Consider the following 20,626-nt stretch of genomic DNA (forward strand, 5'->3'; position numbering starts at 1 on the left):
CAATTTTTAAGCAGCACGGGCACCAACTTAGCCCTACCTGTGCAGGGAGCTGAGTTTGCTTGGGTTTGGGGAGAGGAAGGGCTGTGCTAACACCAGCCACGTGTATGAGGTGTATTTATTGGCGTAATGTCATTTTTATGTCCTTTTTATCTGCTGATGCTCTTCAAGCAAGCATCAGTTGGATATTGCAGCTACACACCTGATCTTCGAGAGTGTTCATTGAGGAAGCTGAATAGGGCAGTGTGAAGCCTGTATTTTTGTCAAAACTACAGCCTTTGAGGCAATTTTGTCCTCTGCTGTAGGACCGGGCCCCAGAGCTGTGCCCCCCGCTTCTCCCCCGTTCCTGACGCCTGCAGCGTCGCGCAGGTTCCCAATTCCTACGCGAGCACCTCGCTAAATTTCCACCTCCGTGAAACCAGAACTACCCAAAATCTCCTTTCCTGCCCGTTCAGCCCCCATTTCACCCGATACACGTTAATTTTTAAGCTGTCCCCCATGAGCACAGCTCCCCCCCGCCTCAGGCCCCGCGGCCGGAGCAGGGAGGGCCCGGCCCGGCCCGGCCCCCCCCGCAGCCATGGCGGCCGGGCGGGAGCGGGCCGCCCGTCTCCTGGGCCAGCTCCAGCGGGCGGCGTGAGTCGGGGACGAGCCCCGGAGGGGGCTCCCGGTGCCCAGCCGCTTGCCCCGGGCTCCCCCCGGGCTCCCCCCCGGTGCCCGGCCGCTGGAGGGGCCGCTTGGCACCCCCCGAGGCTCGGTCCCGCCGCGGCCGCAGGGTGGCGGCCTCCGGCTGCGGGTGCTGAGGGAGAGGGTGGGAGGCTGCCGGGGCAGGGACATGGCGGGGGTTGTGCTCTTAAACCTGACTTTTGGGTCTTTTTTTTTTTATCTAGGTGTCGGTGCCCGAGTCACAGCCACACATATTCTCGAGGTAAGGCTTAATTTATATCTCTGACATAGCAGGCAGCAAACAGTTCAAAGCATGAGGTGAGCAGGTAAGCAGCCTGTTAGTTTGCAACTATAAGTACATAAACACCAGAATAACCACATAATAATGTACATTTTTGTTTGGAGAACTCCTGTGTTTCCCCATCAGCCACAGCTAGCACATCTGGCCTTCCCTCCCCTCACTGACAGGCAGCCAGAAGCTGTGGTTTCTGCTGGTCCTGCCATCACCCGAACCATCTCCATGTCTGCATCTGTGGGGAAAAATGCGTCTCTGCTACACTAGGAATAAACAGAAGTGCCGTGAATAAAAAGGAGCCGTGCACAAAGGCGTATGTTATCAGCGGGAGTGGGATCTCCTCAGGCTTTTTGTGCAGGCAGCCCGGAGGATGTGGCTTGTATCAGTCAGGGTTTGGGAGCAAGCAGGAGGAGCTCTGCTGGTGACAGGTGCCCTTGGAGGAGCTTCTGGTTGCGTTGGCTGTAGGGTGTCCAGCAGAATAGTTTACAGATGCTCTCAATCATTTAATACGTCCCAAATGTTTCACTCCTAATGCTGCAAAGATACCTAAAAGATACAATAGGGATAGTTCCTGTAAAAATGGGTATTTGGGGCCATAATTTCAATAATGAGTGGTTCTGAGTGGCATAGTTTCATCTGCTTTACTGAAGATACTTTTTAAGGAATTATCATTGCCATCTTAGCTGTGGAAAAGCTAATATGTGTTTATGTGTTCATACATTTATTTTGCTCAAGACCATCATACAACACAACAATAGCACAGCTGAGAAACTGAATCTCATTTTTCTGGTTGTCTGCCTGATGACCTCCTCAGTCAATTCAAACTAAGAACCTGTAACTAGAAATCTTAATTAAGAATGCCCTCTAAGTTTTAAGCAGAAATTGATCGTATAAAGTAGCAAGATGGTATCAATTCTGTAGGTCTGCAAATAATGGGAATTGGCTTAACAGTGACTAGCAGAAAAAAAAAAAAAATCATTCATTGTTTCTTGGCAGTAAATAATGCAGGTTTTGAACTCAGTAAAATTCTTCCTGTAAGTTAATTTTGGCTCAAGAAAATAACAGCAGGGCACCTATTATTTCGTCAAAAAGCAAGAGAGTAAATAGTTTGGACATGTTTTTAGCCTGTCAAATTAATGACTGAGGGTACAGCAGACTCAGACTCCTGGAGAGGTCAAACATGTACAGCCTGGCAAGAGATGGCAGTGAAAGAGCTGATAGCAGCTGGCCTGGGCTTGAATAGAAAGCACATAAAGGATTTTAATACATCTATCTGTTACTGTCGTGGGTCAGTGCTTCAGTGCACCCCAGAGTGTCTGTAAGACTCATTATCATGGCTTCACTCATTGGATCTGAATCCAAATCACATTTTTTCAATTAATATAACAGACAGAAGGCATGACTTCAGCAGGAAGAGCAGAACGCCTCATCTGATCCTTTCTTGGAGAAGAATGGGCTGTTTCAGTTGATGCTGTTTGTTTCACTTTCTGGCAAAATCAGGATATGCAAGAACTAGAGATCTGTGAAAATTCGTGCAAGAATGACGTGGCAAAGAGAAGATATGACTGAAGTGCTATCCTTACAAATATTTTCTTCTGCTAAATAAAGTTGATAGCATCACCAGTTCTTGTTAAAGCCCTATTGTTAGTGATGCATGCAGTTTCTTAATTTTCAAGCAAGCAGTTCGGATTCACCTGCAAGTTCAGGACTAGTCAGAAGTAAAAAGCAGCATAAGCACCTGCCAGAATTATTTTTACATGTACAAAAGGTGTTTGCAATCCTGATACATAGAGAATATCTCTTGTTTTTGTCATAAAAGTTGTTCTGAAGGTTATAATGTAGCATCTATGCATTCCTAGCAACTCTCAAATGATAGAGTATCCTGTATGCTCTGCAGATACTCAGTTCTATGTATTTATTATGTATAAAGAAATACTTTATACATTGTAATGCAATTTTCCTGTTAACTTACTCAGTTTTTATAGGAAAGAATTACTGAAGGAAGAAAAAAACACCCCTTTTTGCTGAATCATATGAATCAAAATAAGCATTTAGGTTATTTAATCTCACAAACAACTAAGGACAAAATGGGTAAGACAAGGCAAGATGACCTGTGCAAACATATTAGTGATTTTAAAAGCAAAGAAATCTGTCATCTGTAATATTGTTATATATGTAATAGAGAGAATGAAGTCACTTTTTATTCCCTAATTTTACTGTTTAATTTTCATTCCAGTTCCTGAACATGCTACCCTGGGAAACACAGACTATGCATTTGAGGTAGATTTAATAATAAAGTTTATATGATTTTTTAAAGTAATATATTCTTTCAAATATGGCATTTAACAAGTGCTTACATTAGTAAACATTTAAATTTCACTTTGGCTGTTTGGGACTTGATGCCATTTATTCATTTTTTTTTCCAGAAAAATGTGTTCTTTATTTTGCAGATGGCTGTTTCTAACATCCGATACGGAGAAGGAGTTACTAAAGAGATTGGCATGGTAAGCCTCTGCAATGTAAATCCCTCGCTGGTGAAAATTTATTTTCTAAAGGACTGCTGGTGCTATCAATCTGTTTAAAATAGGAAAGCTTATATATAATGTGGCTGAACCTGCACTGCTTTGCTGTCTGTGTAGTCATACACAGCAGTGTGAAAAGGTTGGAAAATACTGCTGGGTAAGGAACAGAAGCATGTTACATCAGCGTTGCTGTGGTGTAAGTGACTGCATGACGTGTAGCACTGGATAATTGGATCATTGATGATTGGCCATGATTACTCAGCAATACTTGACAGGGAATTGAATTCAAAAAATTTTGAATCACAATGACTCAACAGGATTTTTTCAGTACCATGTCTCTTCCAGCGCTTATTAAAATGAATCAGAGACTTTCCATTAAATCAGATGGATATTAGTTGGGCTCTGAGATTGCACTGTGAAGGCGTGGAATTTGTGTTTCAGCAGTGTGGGATGATTCACCTGAGTAAATTGTTCTAGTTTGTCTTTATCTTTTTCTTTTTTTTTATTATTTTTTGTTGCTGCTTAGCATTTATGGAGTTAATAGTGCTCTTTATTTGCATATGTGTTAAGGAGATTCATGGTCAGATAGTAAATGAAAAGTTAGACAAAACTTCTACCTTTAAACCTAGTATTTAGATACTAGGTTTAATACTTACCCAGTATGGAGATTATTTAAATTACACCTTTCATGTAGCTATTGCAACAATTAATTTAGCAAAGGTTAGGATGCAATATTCTGTGTCTTCTTTCTGTCACCTTATTTTAAATATTTTTCTTTTTTTTTTTTTTCAATGACAAATGAATATTCAGTGTTACATTTTCTAGTTATTAATGCTGTGCTTTGGCAGGCAGCTAGGGGAGACCTAACATGGAAAGGCCTTTTTATGTCACAGGAATTGTGTAGGGGGAAAAATAGTCCAAAAATATTTTACATTTTAATGCAGTCTTAGGCAGTTCCATGTGGTTTTCATTTGATATCTTTATCTTCAGTTTTCTGCTTGTGGTGGTTTCACCCTGCTGGGCAGCTAAACTCCACCACAACCGTGCGCTCACTCCCCCTCCTCAAAGGAAGAAGGGAGAAAATACGATGGAAAGGGCTTAAGGGTTGACGAACAGGGAGATCACTCAACAATTACTATCATGGGCAATACAGACTCAATGTAGGGAGATTAATGATATTTATTGCCTATTACTAACAGACTAGAGCAGTGAGAAACAAAAATGCAAATTAAAACCACCTTCCCCCCATCCACCCCTTCCACCTCCTCTTGCCGAGAGGCACAGGGGAACGGGGAATGGAGGCTACAGTCAGTCCCTGATGCTTCGTGCTCTGTACCATGGGGTCCATCTGTCAGGAGTCAGGAGCAAACTGCTCCAGCACGGGTCCCCCACGGGTGGGCGGCAGCTCCCTCCAGATCCCTGCTCCTGCGGGGGCTCTCCATGGGCCGCAGCCTCCTCCAGGCCACCTCCACCTGCTCCACCGGGGGCTCCTCCACCCATGGGGGGGCTGCAGCGTGGAGATCTGCTCCATGTGGGACCCATGGGCTGCAGGGGGACAGCCTGCTCCACCAGGGGCCTCTCCCTACACAGGCTGCAGGGGAACTGCTGCTGCCTGCCTGGAGCACCTCCTGCCCTCCTGCTGCACTGACCTGGGGTCTGCAGGGCTGCTTCTCACTCCTCTCTCCCAGCTGCTGTTGCACAGCAGATTTTCCCCTTCCTTCAATCTGCTCTCCCAGAGGCCCAACCAGCCTCACTCCCTGGCTCGGCTCTGGCCAACAGTGCGTCTGTTTTGGAGCCAGCTGGAGCTGCTCCTTATCTAACATGGGGCGGCTGCTGGGCTCTGCTCCCAGAGGCCACCCCTGCAGCCCTCCTGCTACCAAAACCTCACCAGGTAAACCCAGTACACTTCTATAATGAGACTTCAGCTATAGAAGTTTGGCAGCTTTATAATTTATGCTATTGCCTGCATCTTGTACATATGTGTGAACCCTCTTTTTTCTTTAGATGATACTGTTTGAAAAGTCTTATAATAAGCAACAATTTTTAGTTTATTATTATTATTATATAATTCAGTTGATTTGGATTGGAAAGTAAATAGTTAAGCATATGATTTTACACCAGTTGTTTCTGTTGCAATTTATTTGTTATTGTAGGACCTGAAGAATCTGGGTGCTAAAAAAGTTTGTCTGATGACAGATAAAAACCTCTCCCAACTCCCTCCCATAAATGCAGTATTGAATTCCTTGGCAAAATACGGTATAAACTTCCAGATGTATGATGAAGTCCGGGTGGAGCCGACTGACCAAAGGTACTATTTCTGACAGCACATTTCTCAAAGTGGCACGCAGGCTCCATAGCTGTATAAACACCTCTTTGCCTGTCACCTATGCACTGGTCTTAATAGTAATTTCTCTCTGTGCTGTTTTTCTCCTGAGTGATTGAAAAGCTTTTCCTGTTTTCCAAGTTTCCTGGATGCCATTGAATTTGCTAAAAAGGGAGAGTTTGATGCCTATGTGGCTGTTGGAGGCGGGTCTGTAATAGACACCTGTAAAGCTGCCAACCTGTACGCGTCCAGCCCCACGTCAGACTTCTTGGATTATGTCAATGCTCCCATTGGGAAGGGGAAGCCTGTCACTGTGCCCCTTAAGCCACACATTGCAGGTAAAGCAGCACAGGTGTGTGTGGGGAGTGAGGGGCAGGAGGCGAAGAGTCAGAGTTTACCCTGACCTTTTCACCTTGCTTTTGGGCTTACTTTTCCTCTAGTTGTGTTCAGCAGCAAGTTTGATGCTTATTTCACAGGTTTTGTCATTAGTTTGTCTTTTTTAGCCGAGTTGGATTCCTTTTACTGAGAAAAACAATCAAAGGGGCTGTTTCTTTTGACCTGCTGGCTTTGGATCAGGGATACCTCCAAGATTTCCCAGATCCTGTATTTCTGGTGGCATTATTATTGTGTTTTTCTATATTCTGTGTTATTATATATTACTTATTATTAGTTACTATCCCCATTCTTCTTTTTAAGTTCCTACAACAGCTGGAACTGGAAGTGAAACCACTGGTGTTGCCATTTTTGACTTCAAAGAACTAAAAGTAAAAACTGGTGAGATTTTTTGTCTTCTATTCAAGATATTTTTTCCCCCAATGTCTTCATTATTTTCCTGCCTTTAAAAAGGAATACTGCGTACCATTGCAGATGTCAATTCATTTGATTCAACTGCCACAGACAAATTTGAAGAGCTTAAAGGTTTCCTCCTCAAATTAAATTTATAGCGTATTACCATAATGAAATGCCTATGTAATATAGTGGATTATAGTTTGAAGGCAAAACAGGAAACTAAAATCTTTCAAGTCCTTAAATGGCAGAAAATGTTAATGACAAAGGAAATTTCTACTTACATTCAGGGTCAACCAACTGTTCCTTATTTCCTTTGTATTTTTCTTTCTGTTTTTAAGAATTATGTTTCTTTGTTGTATAATTGCGACCAAATGTTCCTTTTCCTGACTTCTGAAACCTCAGGCCTGAGATGCTGTGCAAGCGAGGGGCACTGTCTTCCTCTGACCTTTTCATCCCTGGACAATAAGGATTACAGCTAAAATGTCATCTTAAGCTTCATAGCTATTTTGAGGTTTTACTTCAAATTGTGTGGATTTTTTATGCTATGCAGTCTACGGTAGTAGTCCCAATTGGGAGTGCTAAGGAATTGTGGCTGAGCTCAGAGTTTTGTAGTCTCTTTATAGTCAGTCAATCTGTCTGTCTGTCTGTCTGTGTCTCTCTCTCTCAAGGCTACATCGGTGCCACCTTAACCAGATATGAAGGCACAGTGATTGTAGATGCTGAAGACAGCAGTTAGCAACAGTAATTTGTTGTGGAAACAAACCACTCGTGTCCTCTGATTCACAGAGATGTCCGCAGGAGATGCAAATTTAAGAATAGTGTTGCAAATGCCATTCAGCACAGATATTTTGAAAGGCAGGCTGCTCAGGGAGAGTGACAGCCAGAGGGAGAACGTTGTCTGGTGGAATTCACTCCAGGCAACAGTCTCAAATCCAAAAAATCTGTTACAGGGACTTCATCAATAAGACTTAAATTCATAGATACTTACTCTCCCTTCTCTCCCTTTGCTTTTCTCCTGATATTTTCAAATCACTTGCCTTCCTTACCTATCGAACATTAAGCTTTTGCTGTCCAATTTTGTTGCAAAAAAAAATTAAACTCAGTTTCTTCCCACATTTTGCAGGTATTGCTTCCAGAGCCATTAAGCCAACACTGGGCATCATTGATCCTTTACACACGCTGTCTATGCCCGAGCGAATAGTGGCCAACAGTGGCTTTGATGTGCTTTGGTGAGTTTTCTGTGTAGCCTACTGCTTGATTTTATTATAGTTTTTGTATTTTTACTATGATGACTGTAGGAAAAAAAATATGTTTTAGGAGTAGAAAATGGTGATCTTTTCTCCTCCTCTCCTGTTCTTGTTAAGGTGATCTCTGTTCTGCATTCCTCTTACTTAATTACACTGCCTACGTCAGAAAGCATGGGCAAAAATCACTCATTTGCAGACATTTTAATGTTCTTGCAGAACCGGAGAAACCATTTGCTTCCAAAATGGTTGCTGTCAGGGAAGAGAGTCCGGGTGTCCTTTTTTTAAGAGATCAAGTAGATGATTAATCACAACTGTGACAGCATTTATCACATTTGTCAGGCATGGCAGGGAATAGAGGACAAGGATTTTCTAATAAAAGCCACGATGTGTCAAACAAACCTTTTGAAGACCTGTGGGCTGCTGACAGGTTTTAGCCCAAATACGACCATCTTCACTACCTCTCTTGTAATGTGTTTTTCACTTGGCACTAAATTATCTTCAGCTTTAACCTACAGCTTTTAACTGCACAAAATGCATGGAAGGTTCTATTCTGAGGGCCAGAGCTTGCTTTCCTTCTGGGTGATGTGTGTGTTAGAGTGGTAGATCCATAACAGAACTCTGCAGTTTCTCAAGCTTGGTGAATTATTCAGAAATACAATGTTTGTAATGGAATTTAGGCATTTGTTTATAAACGAAAATGGTTTTCCTATAGTTTAGTACATCAAAGTGCAGCAGTGTAGGCAGTGCTTCTGCTGTGTGTAACCAGATTTATGCATATCTGGGAGATAAGATTGTTGGCACTTCCACTTAGCTGGAATATCCTACGTGTAATTTTTGGAAGGTCCGTGCTTTTAAAAGGAAGGGGTCTCACTGTGCACCTGGTGCTAGAGCCTCTTAAAGTTGCTGTCCTACAGAGAGGAAATGCACCCACTGCAGATGCACAGTGCTCTTCGTTGAAAAGCGTTGCAGTCCAAGATGCCAGTTCATCCAACCTAATTTTAGGCATGAGCTGGTGGATTGTGACTGTGTCTGGACTGCATTCAGTGTGTTTGTCGGAGAGCTAAGTGCTCTGGAGGTGTCCGCCCAATTGCCCATGAGATTATTTCTCTTTTTGGCTAAGCACCAGAGGTAAATAAGGAGAACCTTAACTCAAAGGATAGCAGAGCAGCAAATTGGAGCTCTCCTACTTAAATAAATTCATTTTTCATCGTTCTTTTAGCCATGCTCTCGAGTCGTACACCGCTCTTCCTTACAAGATGCGCAGTCCCTGCCCTTCCAATCCCATCAACCGGCCAGCTTACCAAGGCAGCAACCCCATCAGCGACATCTGGGCTCTTCATGCTCTGCGCATTGTGGCTAAATATTTGAAAAGGTAATACCTTTGACAGCCCCCCACCTCCCAGTGTGTTCAGTCTTCAGTGCCCCAAAAAGAATTTGGAACCTGAATTTTAGGTTGAAGCAATGCATTAAGCTTTCATTTTCTACCCTGAATTTCTCTTGAATAAAACAAAATATTTATCAAATAAAATTGAAAGTAGAATTAGGATTACTGGGTTGTTTTGTAGCCATTGCTTTTTAATGCCTCAGTGGATCTACTTTAGAAGTCCTCGGTTAAAAGAATTTCAAGCTGATCAGTTAATATGGGAGCAGCATTCATATATTTTTGAAGATTGTCTTTGACAGTATAAGAGGAATATGCAACAAACAAATATTGCTGGTGTCATTTCTGTGACTTCCATTGCAAACGAATATGCAAATAGATCCATCAAGAAGATGACCACACTCACTTAAAAATGTGTGAAGTTATACTTCTGCTGAAAACTAGTTAATACTTAGAAGACATTCAATTTAGATGAAGTTTGGGCTTAACTGGGAGTTGGCTTTGATCCTTACCAGTTACGTTTTAATCTGTATACAGGTTTTGTATACCACAAGCTTTTATGTTAAAGATCAATATATTATTTTCTTAAAGACTTTTTACAGTACCTAGCCAGTCAAAGTAGGTTTTTTTGTTGTTGTTCTGTGGAACCTGTTCCAGAGACGTTTTCTCCATATTGTCAAACTGCATAAGCAGCCTGACGTGATGGTGAGGTTCAGACCAGCTTTCTCGTGAATCTCAGTGGGCGATGGAGTGATCTAGGATCTCTTCGTGAGGTTGCCAAAGCTCGTTAGTAGAATTAGTAGGGACACCTCCCACCAGACCAGGTTGCTCAAAGCCCCATCCAGCCTGGCCTTGAACACCTCCAGGGATGGGGCATCCACAGCTTCTCTGGGCAGCCTGTGCCAGTGCCTCACCAGCCTCTTGAGTGAAGAATTTCCTCCTAACATCTAGTCTAAATCTCCCCTCTTTTTGTTTAAAGCCATTCCCCATTGTCCTATCATTATCTGCCCAAGTTAAAAGGTGCTCTCCTTTCTCCCTTCTCCATCACGAATTTGCTGGTACCATTATCTCCATGGTGTGCAGAGCCATCAGAAACCCTGAAGACCGTGAAGCACGAGCCAACATGCACCTAGCAAGTGCTTTTGCTGGTATTGGCTTTGGCAACGCTGGTGTTCATCTCTGGTGAGTACAGGAAAATGTTAATCCCTTCTGAGGTCAGCCTCTGGCCCAGTGCTTGTTTTGGATTGTCAAAAACATTGCCGCCTCCTTTCCTGGGTATAAGACAGTGTAGCTTGACCTGCATTGCCCCTTATCACAGGGAGGGTCATATGTTGTGAGAAATTAGTAGGTTCTTGGCATTTACATGGATGAAGATTGTGTATTCTGGTTTGGGATACTCAAATCAAATCCCATGAAAATTCCAAATTGTGGCCTTCTTTACCTTCCTTGACTGTACAAGTAAAAATCATAACTGGAAATAGAAGCATCAAGGGCAGTTAAAATGTTGGATTCCATGCCGGCTGTTCTGCAGTCAGACAGCACGGAGGTAATCTTGTGCCATTCCTGAACCAAGGCAATTGGCAGCGAGTCTGCCTGTGGGGTGGGCATTCAGCAGGTTGAAATGAGCTCTAATTAATATTATAATCCAATCTATCTTCATAGGGGTAAAAACCTCAGAGAAGCAAAGCCGAAGCCTGCATTATGTGGGAAAGTTATTAGCAGTCATTCTCTTCAGAGACCTTCCTTTCATTTCTTTTGTTTGAGCAAATCCACTCTTTAATTATACTTTAAAATCACTGTTTATTTTTCTCATGCAGCGTGATCAGGTGGGAATTCGGATTACGTTCTTTTTGGCACGTCTGCCTTACTTTAGTATCGGGGCATCTTTCAGTCCCATCAGTAGAGTATGTAACTTCACCCTCTCAAAGTAAGGAGCTGCTTGCTCTTGCTGTTTTTAAAGCTTGGTCCCTAATGTGCAGAAGATAAGGGTTATCTGTCCCCAACATCCGTGCTGTATCTGTACCTAAATACTTTTTGTGTTTCTCTATCCGAGAGACTTGCACGGAGAAGGCTGACCACACAGGGGGCTGAACATACATTTCCCAAATACCAGGCGAGTTGCCCTAACCACTTTCTCTTTACTCTCTGTTCCAGCCATGGAATGTCCTACCCTATTTCTGGTTTGGTGAAAACTTACAAACCAAAGGATTATAACGTGGATCACTCTTTAGTGGTAAGACTTGGTTTATCTTTGTTTCCCTATCATACACTTCAGTTCTCTGTTATCTCACATTGCTGAGTGTTAGAGCACATTGAAGTTACAAGTAAATGTGCTGTTAATGTGTTTTTTTGTTTGTTTGTTTGTCTGTTTTTTTCCAGCCACATGGCCTTTCTGTGGTGCTGACATCCCCAGCAGTGTTTGCTTTCACAGCACAGGTACATCCTGAGCGGCACTTGGAAGCCGCAGAAATACTAGGTAGGAATCTCTGTGAATATTGCTCATATATACTGAATTTGTTGCAAAATGTCTTTTGGGGAGGGGAAGAAATATGTGGAAGCATTCATAGTTGTTGCAGAGGTTTGAAATTTAAAACAAAAAACAAAACAAAAAAAAAAAAAAAACAAAACTTAAGCATTGGGCTCTGGTGTCCAATTTTTTATATTGGATTAAGTAATTAAAGAAGCAAACTGGAGAATTGTGCTTCTTGACTAGAAAACTGGAAAGCTGAAATTAACTAGATACCTTACAGAGCAGGAGAGTGTAACTGTGATCAACATCTCTTGGTGCTTTATGGAGAGAAGTTACTTTAAAGCAGATACCATAAAATAAACCAATGCTCAGTTGCATCTGTTTGCAAAAAGAAAGCATTTTGCCTAACAAATCCCCTGCTGTTGCACTGAATTAGGACAGAGTGATGTTCTGGATCACTCCTGCTCCTTTTCCAAGGCAAGCAATAACCGTGGCTGTCTGTCCTTCTAACGTAGGTGTAAGATAGTAGATCAGATTATCTGTAGGTGATGGAATTTCTCAGTGGCTGATACCAAGGGAAAGCACAGAGTAGCTGTTCAGTGGACACCTCTGCGATGGCTCAGCTGCCCTTTTCTGCTCCGTACCAGAATGACAGTAAATGCTGCAAGCTGACAACACATTTTAAGATTTCCTTTTTGTACAGTGGCTGGTAAATCTGTGCAGCCCTTTGCTGGAAGATGTCCTGGAGCTAGGATAGCTCTTTGTTGCACCCCCAGCACGGCTATGTATAGCAAACCAGCTCTCAGTGACGTAGTCCTGGAGCTGTTAGCAGCCTTGCTGTGACAGCATGGCTCTCCTGTGGGCTCATTTATTTATATCTAAGGCCAGCTTTGCTGCCTGCACTCAGTTCTGTGTTGTAGCTAAACTGCAGCTAATACCCGTGCTCTCTATCTTGAGGAGTGAGCAACCACAGTCACGTGCACAGCAGCGTAGACAGCAGAGAGAAAGTGGGTAGAGCAACTCTCCTGGTATTTGGAAAATTCGTGCTCAATCCCTTGTATGGTCAGCCTTCTGCCTGCAAGTCGCAGCAGTCCAGCCATGTGTATGGCTTCCCTGTGTATGTAGGCTGAAAGCACCGTGCTTCTCAGCAAAGACCCCTGGATAGACAGTGAAAATACCACAGCTGTATCGCGGAGGGTGTAAAACAACATGCTCAGGAATAAATAGACTGGGGGAGAGTTCCGTTTATTTTAGTATTTTTGGTTCTGAGATTTGTTCAGCCGTCCTCCTGCAGCCCTGCCTGTGGTCATAAACAGAACACAGCCTAGCTGGAGAGATACTAAGCTACAAAATGCCTGTGTGCCTGCAGCAGTAGCATACAGCTCACATAAAGTGGGCTGCTGTCAGATAACTGGCCTGCACAGCGTATCGGAGAGTTTGATCTCTGGCTCCCTGATTTTAAAACTCGCTGTTGAAAAGTAGTTCCTTTAGGTTTTGTGGTTTGAACAGCTGCCATCAATTCTGCTTCTAGAAGCTCCATTAATATTCTCAATAGAAATTTAAGCTCTGTTAGTGTCTGCCTTGCTGTAAAGTGTCCCTGCTGAAAAGACGTCACGTGGAAGTGAAGCTATTAACTCCCACCTGGGGTGTTTGCTCTTGATTCAAGTCTGGAATCCAACTGACTCCAGTAGCTGATTCAAATCTGTCATGTTGCCAGATGCAGTGACTGAGGAGCTATTTTATAATGTGGAGAAGATTACTAAATAGTCATGTTGTGTGTATGTACAGCTGTGAATTTGGGTACAGCCAGAAAAAGCTTCATACCTCCTCGGGTGGATTCTGTAACAGTAGAAATAGGTGTGTGTGTGGCCAGAAATGTTCGGAGTGCAATCAGTGACTAATGGATCCTTTAGGCTGAGCAAAAAGAAAATAACAAAACCTTTTTTTATCCTTTTTTTTTTTCCCTACTCCCTTTCCACTTTACTACCTGAAGATAGTGGATCACCTTTACGTCCCAATGACTCCTCTACAATTAAGCTCAGGTAGCATGCCATAATCCCCGTGGCATCAGTCTGCACACAGTACTCTGTCGTGATATTCATCAATTGCTCCCTGACAGTCTCTACCCCAGTACTGCCCCTCTTACTACCCAAATATCCGAGCTCCTCAAATGAGTTTGTTGGTCTCCTGTTCGCTTAGTCACCCGTGCATGTTACCCTGAACCGCAGGAGGGTGACAGAAAACATTTCTCCCGTAGCTATGTTGTGCTCTTACTCATCTCTCAGCATGGTTCCTGGGCCCAGCATAGTTCTGGTGTAACATCATCGAGGTTGCGCAGAGAACAAACTTGGCTCAGCTTGCTTGGAAGAGAAATCACAGGGAGGAAGCTCCATCTTCTATAGGGACGTGCAGGTTTTTTATTATTATTTTTTTAATTCTTGACCATTCATTGAAGAAGGGGGAGCAAGCTATTCTGTAATTCTGTATTTCAGTTTCTATTGAAGCTTTCATTGCTGTTCAGTGGATGTCTCAAAGATAGCAATTCCTCCTCTTCCGTTCTGTGTTATCCTACACAAGGAAGCACAGATTCAAACAGCGTTAACTGTAGGATTTATTTAACCTATTAAACCTCTGCCCTGCCAGCTCCTGTCTTTCTCGGCCTCTGCACTCTCATCCTCTCTTTGAATGTGCAATTAAACAGAGCAAGTAGGAAATTATTTGGTCACTGGTTTCCATGTCCTCTAGATGTCAGCAAACTCAAGGCCTTAAAATAAAGGTAGCATCTGGCAGGCTGTCCATAAAAAATAAATAACGCTGACGTTCATGTGCTAGCTTCTTTCCTCCCAGCAGTTAGTCAGACTGAAGAGTGCTTCTCCCTGTAAGCACAGAGGGAGAGGAAGCTAACTCCATGTGGCAGTTAGTATTTCTGGCAGTGGTTACCTGCTTCTCCTGATCTTGTTTTATTTCACCTTTTACCAATCACCCCGACTGTAAAATGAAGACTGATTCCTCTTTTTACTTCATGTTGCTTTTAGGGCAGTGACTGTTATGTATGGATATGTATTCAGCTGATATTATGATTAAATTAAGTCCAGAACAGGCTTCCTCCTCTCTCTCCACCCTACAGTCAAGGCATTATGTCTTATTTTAGGAGCTGACATCCGCACTGCCAGAATCAAAGACGCGGGGTTTATTTTGGCAGACACGCTCCGGAAATTCCTATTTGATCTGAATGTTGATGATGGCTTAGCTGCAATTGGGTATTCTAAAGCAGACATCCCTGCATTAGTCAAAGGCACTCTGCCTCAGGTAAGACAGAAAGTAAAAGTTTTTCTCGTCAAATGAAATAGAGCAGATTTTTTAAAAAAAACAGAAGGGTTTATTTTCAAGCAAATATTATTTATAGTCCTACATGAAAACACAATGGAGAAAGTAAGATATAGTCAACTGTTCTTCTCTCTACATGGTGTAAGTCTTATTTTCAGTGAGATGGTGTGCATGCTGCAGTCTGTTCTTTGCATGGGTCCAGAAAGAACAGGGCGTTTTTTAAACTCCAAGTTTTTAAAAAAGGGGATGGTTTTCCTAGAGCTTTGATCTTGGTGGAATAAACTGTTTTCTCTTAAATATCTCTGTTAGTTGCATGTGCAGGATGGGTTAAAGATAAAACCTTAACGCCAAGCACCACTTGGTAAGAATGGCGAAGCTGACTTTGCAATAAACTTTTCCATACCGAGAAGTCACACTTTTTTTTCCACAGATGGCTTTTTTGTTCCATTGACCCCCATCAGAATTTGAAATAAGGTCCCCTGGGACGGTGTAGTTTAAACTTGTAATACCCTTTATTGTTTCAGTGCTCACAAAGACACTGCAAAAAGCAACACACCACACCAAAAGCAAAATCCGGTGTCTTCCTTGTAAAAAGACAGCTCAATTCATGTGCTATGGACTGCTCTGTCTATTCAGGATTTATTTCCACCAAATAGCAAGGGAAATAAACAATATGGTGAAAATGAAAAATTTGTAGGCTGAAAGGTTAATCACTTCTTGCAGCAGTATCTCTTATCATGTTTAGTTCTCATTGATAAATCTTAGAGCAGCTCACATTAGAGGGTAAATAATGATACTCCTATTTTACACCTGAGGAAATAAGACCTAGAGATGCAGCGACTTGGGATCAAGTGGCAAAGCCAGGAAGAAGTAGTGTCAGAGTATGCATCAAATAGGTTATGCACATAAATTGTTATGGGGCATTTCGGAGGTTTGTTTTCCTAGTATGCTTTCTTTAAAACATTTATTTTGGGGCAGCACAAGCACAACATCTCATTGAAGGCATGTTTTGTGTAGCTGAGAGAGGGGGAAGTCTCTTTAGCTAGACATTGAAGGTTTTATTTGTTGTTGTTATTTTTTTGTTAGCTTGTCTCAGATTGACTTTTAATTCATTTACTGTCATCTCACTGCATTGGTGATTAATTGTGCTGTGTAAAACGAGCTGACTTGGTAGTTTCTCAAACCTCATTTTGTGTATTTGTACCATACTGGGAACATATTAGTATTCCTTAAACAGTCCATTACCTACAGAGCTAGTCCATACAGGTCAGCCTTTGATATATTTATTTTCTTTTCACCTTTCAGTAAGTTTTCTTCAGAACACAGCAGCCACCCATTCGTGCTGGCAAGGCAGTGTGCTGCAGGCCGCTGCTACTAATACCATAAATCAGCCAGGTGTACTTCACGCTGCAGGGCTGGAGCTATGCTGGGGCAAACCTGAAGTTAGAATAGGATTTTGGTTTTCTTTTTAAATGAGTCTGAACCAGCGATGAGCACAAAGTTGCTCATCCTTGGCATTACACCAGACTTTACTGAGTCAGCCCGGAGGAGCCAGGGCCTTGCTGTCTGGGCATCAGCACGTAACAGCGGGCTTGTGTGGGGGCAGCGCTGGTGCCTCTGTGTTGAGCTGCCATGTGGAGGGAGCATCCTGCTGCTGGGAAATGCTATGATCTGTCAGGGTGACTGTCCCCTGTCACCCCGTGGGACTTCACAGGTAATACAGGGTTGCAAAACTGCAGTTTGGCCCAAAGCATCCCAGTTTAAGGCTGATGAATTTACTGAGTATTTGAGCTCTGAGTTACCATGTATTGGGAGTCTGACAAAAAGCAACACACTTTTTCGTCCTGGTGCTGTTTGAATTCTCCATTTGTTTTCAAAACTGCACAGAAGAATCTGAGCCATTTCCTTGGCTGGATCGGTGCGTGCAGCCGCGCTGATCAGAGACGAGGAAAGGTTTCATTCAGTTATTGCAGCTGTACCTGCAAAGTTCCTTTTGCACATGAAGTCGTCTGCACCAAGCCGCGCCTCTCGGACCCATCGCAGGCCGTGCCGATTATGAGTTGTGAATATCTCTGCGGTGACTTCCTCGCCGTGCTCGCCCCGTATCCACAGATGAACTTCACAGCGTGGTGCTCTCGCTTTGCGGCCGCATCCGGCTGCTCGGCAAATCACAGCCCTGTGGGCACCGGGGGAAGCGGAGCAGCTGCGGCAGCGGTGTGAGCTCTGCCTTTTGCTTTTGCTGAGCCTCCTCCAGATGCTGAGGGCAGGAGGCATCCCCTCCCTGCCATCCGACCCGGTCTGCGAGGCAAGCCCCACAGCAAATGACATCCGCAGTGTCACAAGTGGAAAAAAGGGAGAAATGAATCAGGGCATTTACAGGGACAGCCTCTTCCACTAGGGAGATGTGGAAACCAGTTGTAGGAGAAGCTGTCTTGCCAAAGAGGCTGCAGATAACGCTTAGAGACTGCTTTTCCGAGGCACAATGCGTTCCTGGTGTGGGCATCTGGCTTTGCAGATGTTTGTAAACCTCCCCAGTACTTCAGTAAATGGTAAATTCATTGATTGTTGAAGGCATGAAGTTACTGATCGTAACACTACGAGTGCATTATGTTAGGCTGTCTCAGCCCAGTGGAGCCCTGTCGTGTTTCTGCACTCCCTGGCTCCCCGCACAATCACAGCTCCGCACCCTGGACGGCGTGGGGGCTGTTTGCAGTTGCAGTCCCTGCCTCTGTAGTTATTTCTGTCAAACAGCACGGGGAAGCGTACAGCTGGGTTTCGTTTCAGTCAGTGGGACTTATGCATCTGAAAACTCTGGTGAATCACAGGCCAGAGTAAAACCCAACCTAATTATCTTCTGTTCTTGCTCCAAGGTGTCCAGCTATGTATCAAGCAGCTGCACTACCTTCCTTTGGCGTGCCTCTCCTCTGGAGCCTGAGCTGCACTCGCTGCTTATTCTCCCCATCTACTGGGCTTCCCGGCCTTTGAGAGGAGATGTATTTTGAAAATCTCAGTGCCTAAAAATTAAGTTCTTAGTTCCAATGCTGGCAAATGAATTTAAAATGGACTGTATTCCCAGATTGCTACCCCCAGTGTACCTGGATCTGTGACTGGCATGTTTGAAGTAGTCGACTTTGCAACTGAACTGCTTTTTAATCTTCCTTCTGTGTGTTTAATTATAAGCTGTTTTAGCCAGTATATTACTGAAAGTACAGTGCAGTTGATGATGGTTCAACCTTAATTGCTTGATTACTTACTTGCAAACCCTTACTGTTCTCTGCAAAGGACATCAGCACATCGTTGAGCTGCACAGTTAGCTGCTCTTTGATTCCATTTGTTGGCGACCTTCTCTAATCTAGTTCGTCTTTCATCTTGCAGGAGAGAGTGACTAAACTGTCACCACGTCCCCAAACAGAAGAAGACTTATCTGCCCTCTTTGAGGCTTCCATGAAGCTTTATTAGCGTAAACATTTTGCTCAGAAAAGCGTGCCCTTTTTTAACTCAAAGGTAATTTCTTACGGAGGGGGGAGGTGAATTTGTTTAGAGAATGGAAGAACTTGGGTGTCCTCCACTTCTGTTCCATTGTGCACCGCCAGAAGATCAAGTAATTCATCGTTAACTAACAGTACTTTGAAGCAAAGGCTTGATTGCATTTTTCCTTGCTCAGTAGCCAGTAGTATTTCTTGCATGAAAGCTGAGTCAGACATCTAGCTTTACTGAGGGCTGAGGGCTTGCTGGTGCTTTAGAGATGGTCAAAAGTGAAATTGTTTGAAATTGTTTTTTACAGGGTGTTTTACAAAACATGTTTTATTTAAATTGTCTATAATTTTGTCAAGAAGTCATGCTATAGAAGAAATAACTGGGGTCATTTTTAATTGGGGGTGGGGGGTCCCTTGTGGAAAATGTCAATCTGCTGTATTGTATTCCACTTTGTCATCTTCTTACCCTCTTGCTTCACCAAGAAGGCTATTGAAGGGAGGTCGATTGCTGTTGTTTGATTAAAAAACAAACATAACAGAAGAAACTACGTTTGGACAAGGCTTTCTGAGGTTTTGCTTTAGGTTAAAATTTTGAAATGTATTTTCCAATACTTGTCTTTCCTTTCCAGATATATATGAAGTATTCATAGGAGGAGCAAACCAGAGCAAAGCATGGTTGCACCCTCACCAGGAACCACCTAACAGCAAGACATCATCCCTCACGGTCGTTTTGTCTCCGTGGAGAAAACCGCTCCCTTTTCCTGCTGTGTTCTGTGGAAGGAAGCTATCAGCTGCATGTGTGAAGCGAGCACTTCTGCTGAAGTCCTGCAGGTGCTGTCGCTCAGAGCACAGCCACCAGCCTAATGCAGTGGCAGCAGGCTGTGGTTCAGTACGAAAGTGTGGTGGTGGAGCACTGGGCTGCACGGTGCCCCGCTGATTAGACGTGGGAACGAGTGTGCACGTTCAGAACAGTTAACCAGCTGGTGGACTGTCAACTGAGAAAGGGAAGTGGGAAAGGGAGAAATGAAACTAAAATTTTAATACTATTTTTCTTTGTTTTTTTTTAAAAAGTGCACACAGTTGCGTGTGCAGTTCATTTAAATCAGATTCTGCTTCATGTTGGACCCTTTCAGCACCAGATTCATGCAGTGAGCACAGCACAAGACAAACGCAAGGAGAACCCCATGACCTGCTGGGAAAGAAGCAGTTCTGCAGTCACCCAGCCGAAGCGGAAGACTCTATACGTATATCTGTGTACTTTGGGGTTGGTCTGATAGGATTAATGCTAACCTGGAATCTAAAAAGATCTGTCTAAAAAGGCAGACATGTCCTGGATGATGGCATTGGGTCTGGTTTAATGTTCAATTGAAGTAGGTGGATGGATACTGATTGGATACCAGAGATTTTCTTATTTACCATAAAATGGGTTTGGTCGCAATAGGGACTGCACTGCCAAAATGCCTCAGCCTGTTCTGGAAAGCGCATCTGTCTTCCGTGTCCTTCTGAATCTTGTCCTGTGCTGAAATTGCCCAGAGCAACCTCTATCATGAAGATTGCCTTCATAATAGCAGGGGGTGAGGGATTCATTTTATTTTATCATGCAAAGTTACCATACTTGGAAAAAAAAAAAAAAAAACAACCTTCTTGTCAAACCCTTTTGCGTATAATATTTTGCTCTGTTTCAGCTTTTCGCTCCTACCTTTCTCCAGGCTGTGGGAGCAATCCTGAAGAGAGAATTTTTTTTTTTCTAGGAGCCTAATTCATGGCAGCAGTGCTGTGTTTGGAAAGTTCTGGGGAACTGAGCAGCACATGGGTTTCATTACTGCACCAGAGCACTTTGATGGGCTACTTAGGAATGCAGGATATTTCGCTCCAGCACACTTTTTATTTGCTGTTTATGCTGCTGTGGCAGTTACTAACAGGCTGAGTTTTCAACCTCACACTAAACTTCATGTACTCGGGCAACCCGGAGCTCTTGCTAATTTCCAAGCTAAGCCTTACAACCCGTTCTGAGGTAATAGGTTTTCTCCATGTTTTGTGGATGAGACAAAGGCTCTGATACCATACCTAACCCAGCATAAGCACCTGGTACCGTAAGAAGGGGACATTTGTTTTCCTGGCAGTTTTCTGAGCAAA

General features: G+C 43.3%; 1 protein-coding gene across 1 annotated transcript; it reads left to right on the forward strand.

Annotated features, from left to right (window-relative positions):
• The first annotated feature begins 574 nt into the window (after positions 1–574).
• On the forward strand, positions 575–20,116 carry ADHFE1 (alcohol dehydrogenase iron containing 1). The gene is made up of 15 exons (XM_032183319.1): positions 575–630; positions 885–922; positions 3,192–3,235; positions 3,406–3,459; positions 5,631–5,785; positions 5,942–6,138; positions 6,497–6,574; positions 7,713–7,818; positions 9,056–9,208; positions 10,301–10,399; positions 11,372–11,450; positions 11,597–11,693; positions 14,839–14,996; positions 18,390–18,518; positions 19,120–20,116. Exons 1-14 carry the CDS (start codon positions 575–577, stop codon positions 18,471–18,473), a joined length of 1,398 nt encoding a protein of 465 aa, XP_032039210.1. The 3' UTR covers positions 18,474–18,518; positions 19,120–20,116.
• Positions 20,117–20,626: the final 510 nt, after the last annotated feature.

This window comes from Aythya fuligula, chromosome 2 (assembly GCF_009819795.1).
Source record: "Aythya fuligula isolate bAytFul2 chromosome 2, bAytFul2.pri, whole genome shotgun sequence".
NCBI classification, from domain to species: domain Eukaryota; kingdom Metazoa; phylum Chordata; class Aves; order Anseriformes; family Anatidae; genus Aythya; species Aythya fuligula.

Excerpts from the sequence above, each read along its gene's own strand:
- ADHFE1 (XM_032183319.1), top strand. The coding sequence starts at position 575 with ATGGCGGCCGGGCGGGAGCGGGCCGCCCGTCTCCTGGGCCAGCTCCAG. Across the intron at positions 631-884 it reads GGCCAGCTCCAGCGGGCGGC|GTGTCGGTGCCCGAGTCACA; the intron begins GTGAGTCGGGGA and ends TTTTTTATCTAG. Across the intron at positions 11,694-14,838 it reads GGAAGCCGCAGAAATACTAG|GAGCTGACATCCGCACTGCC; the intron begins GTAGGAATCTCT and ends GTCTTATTTTAG.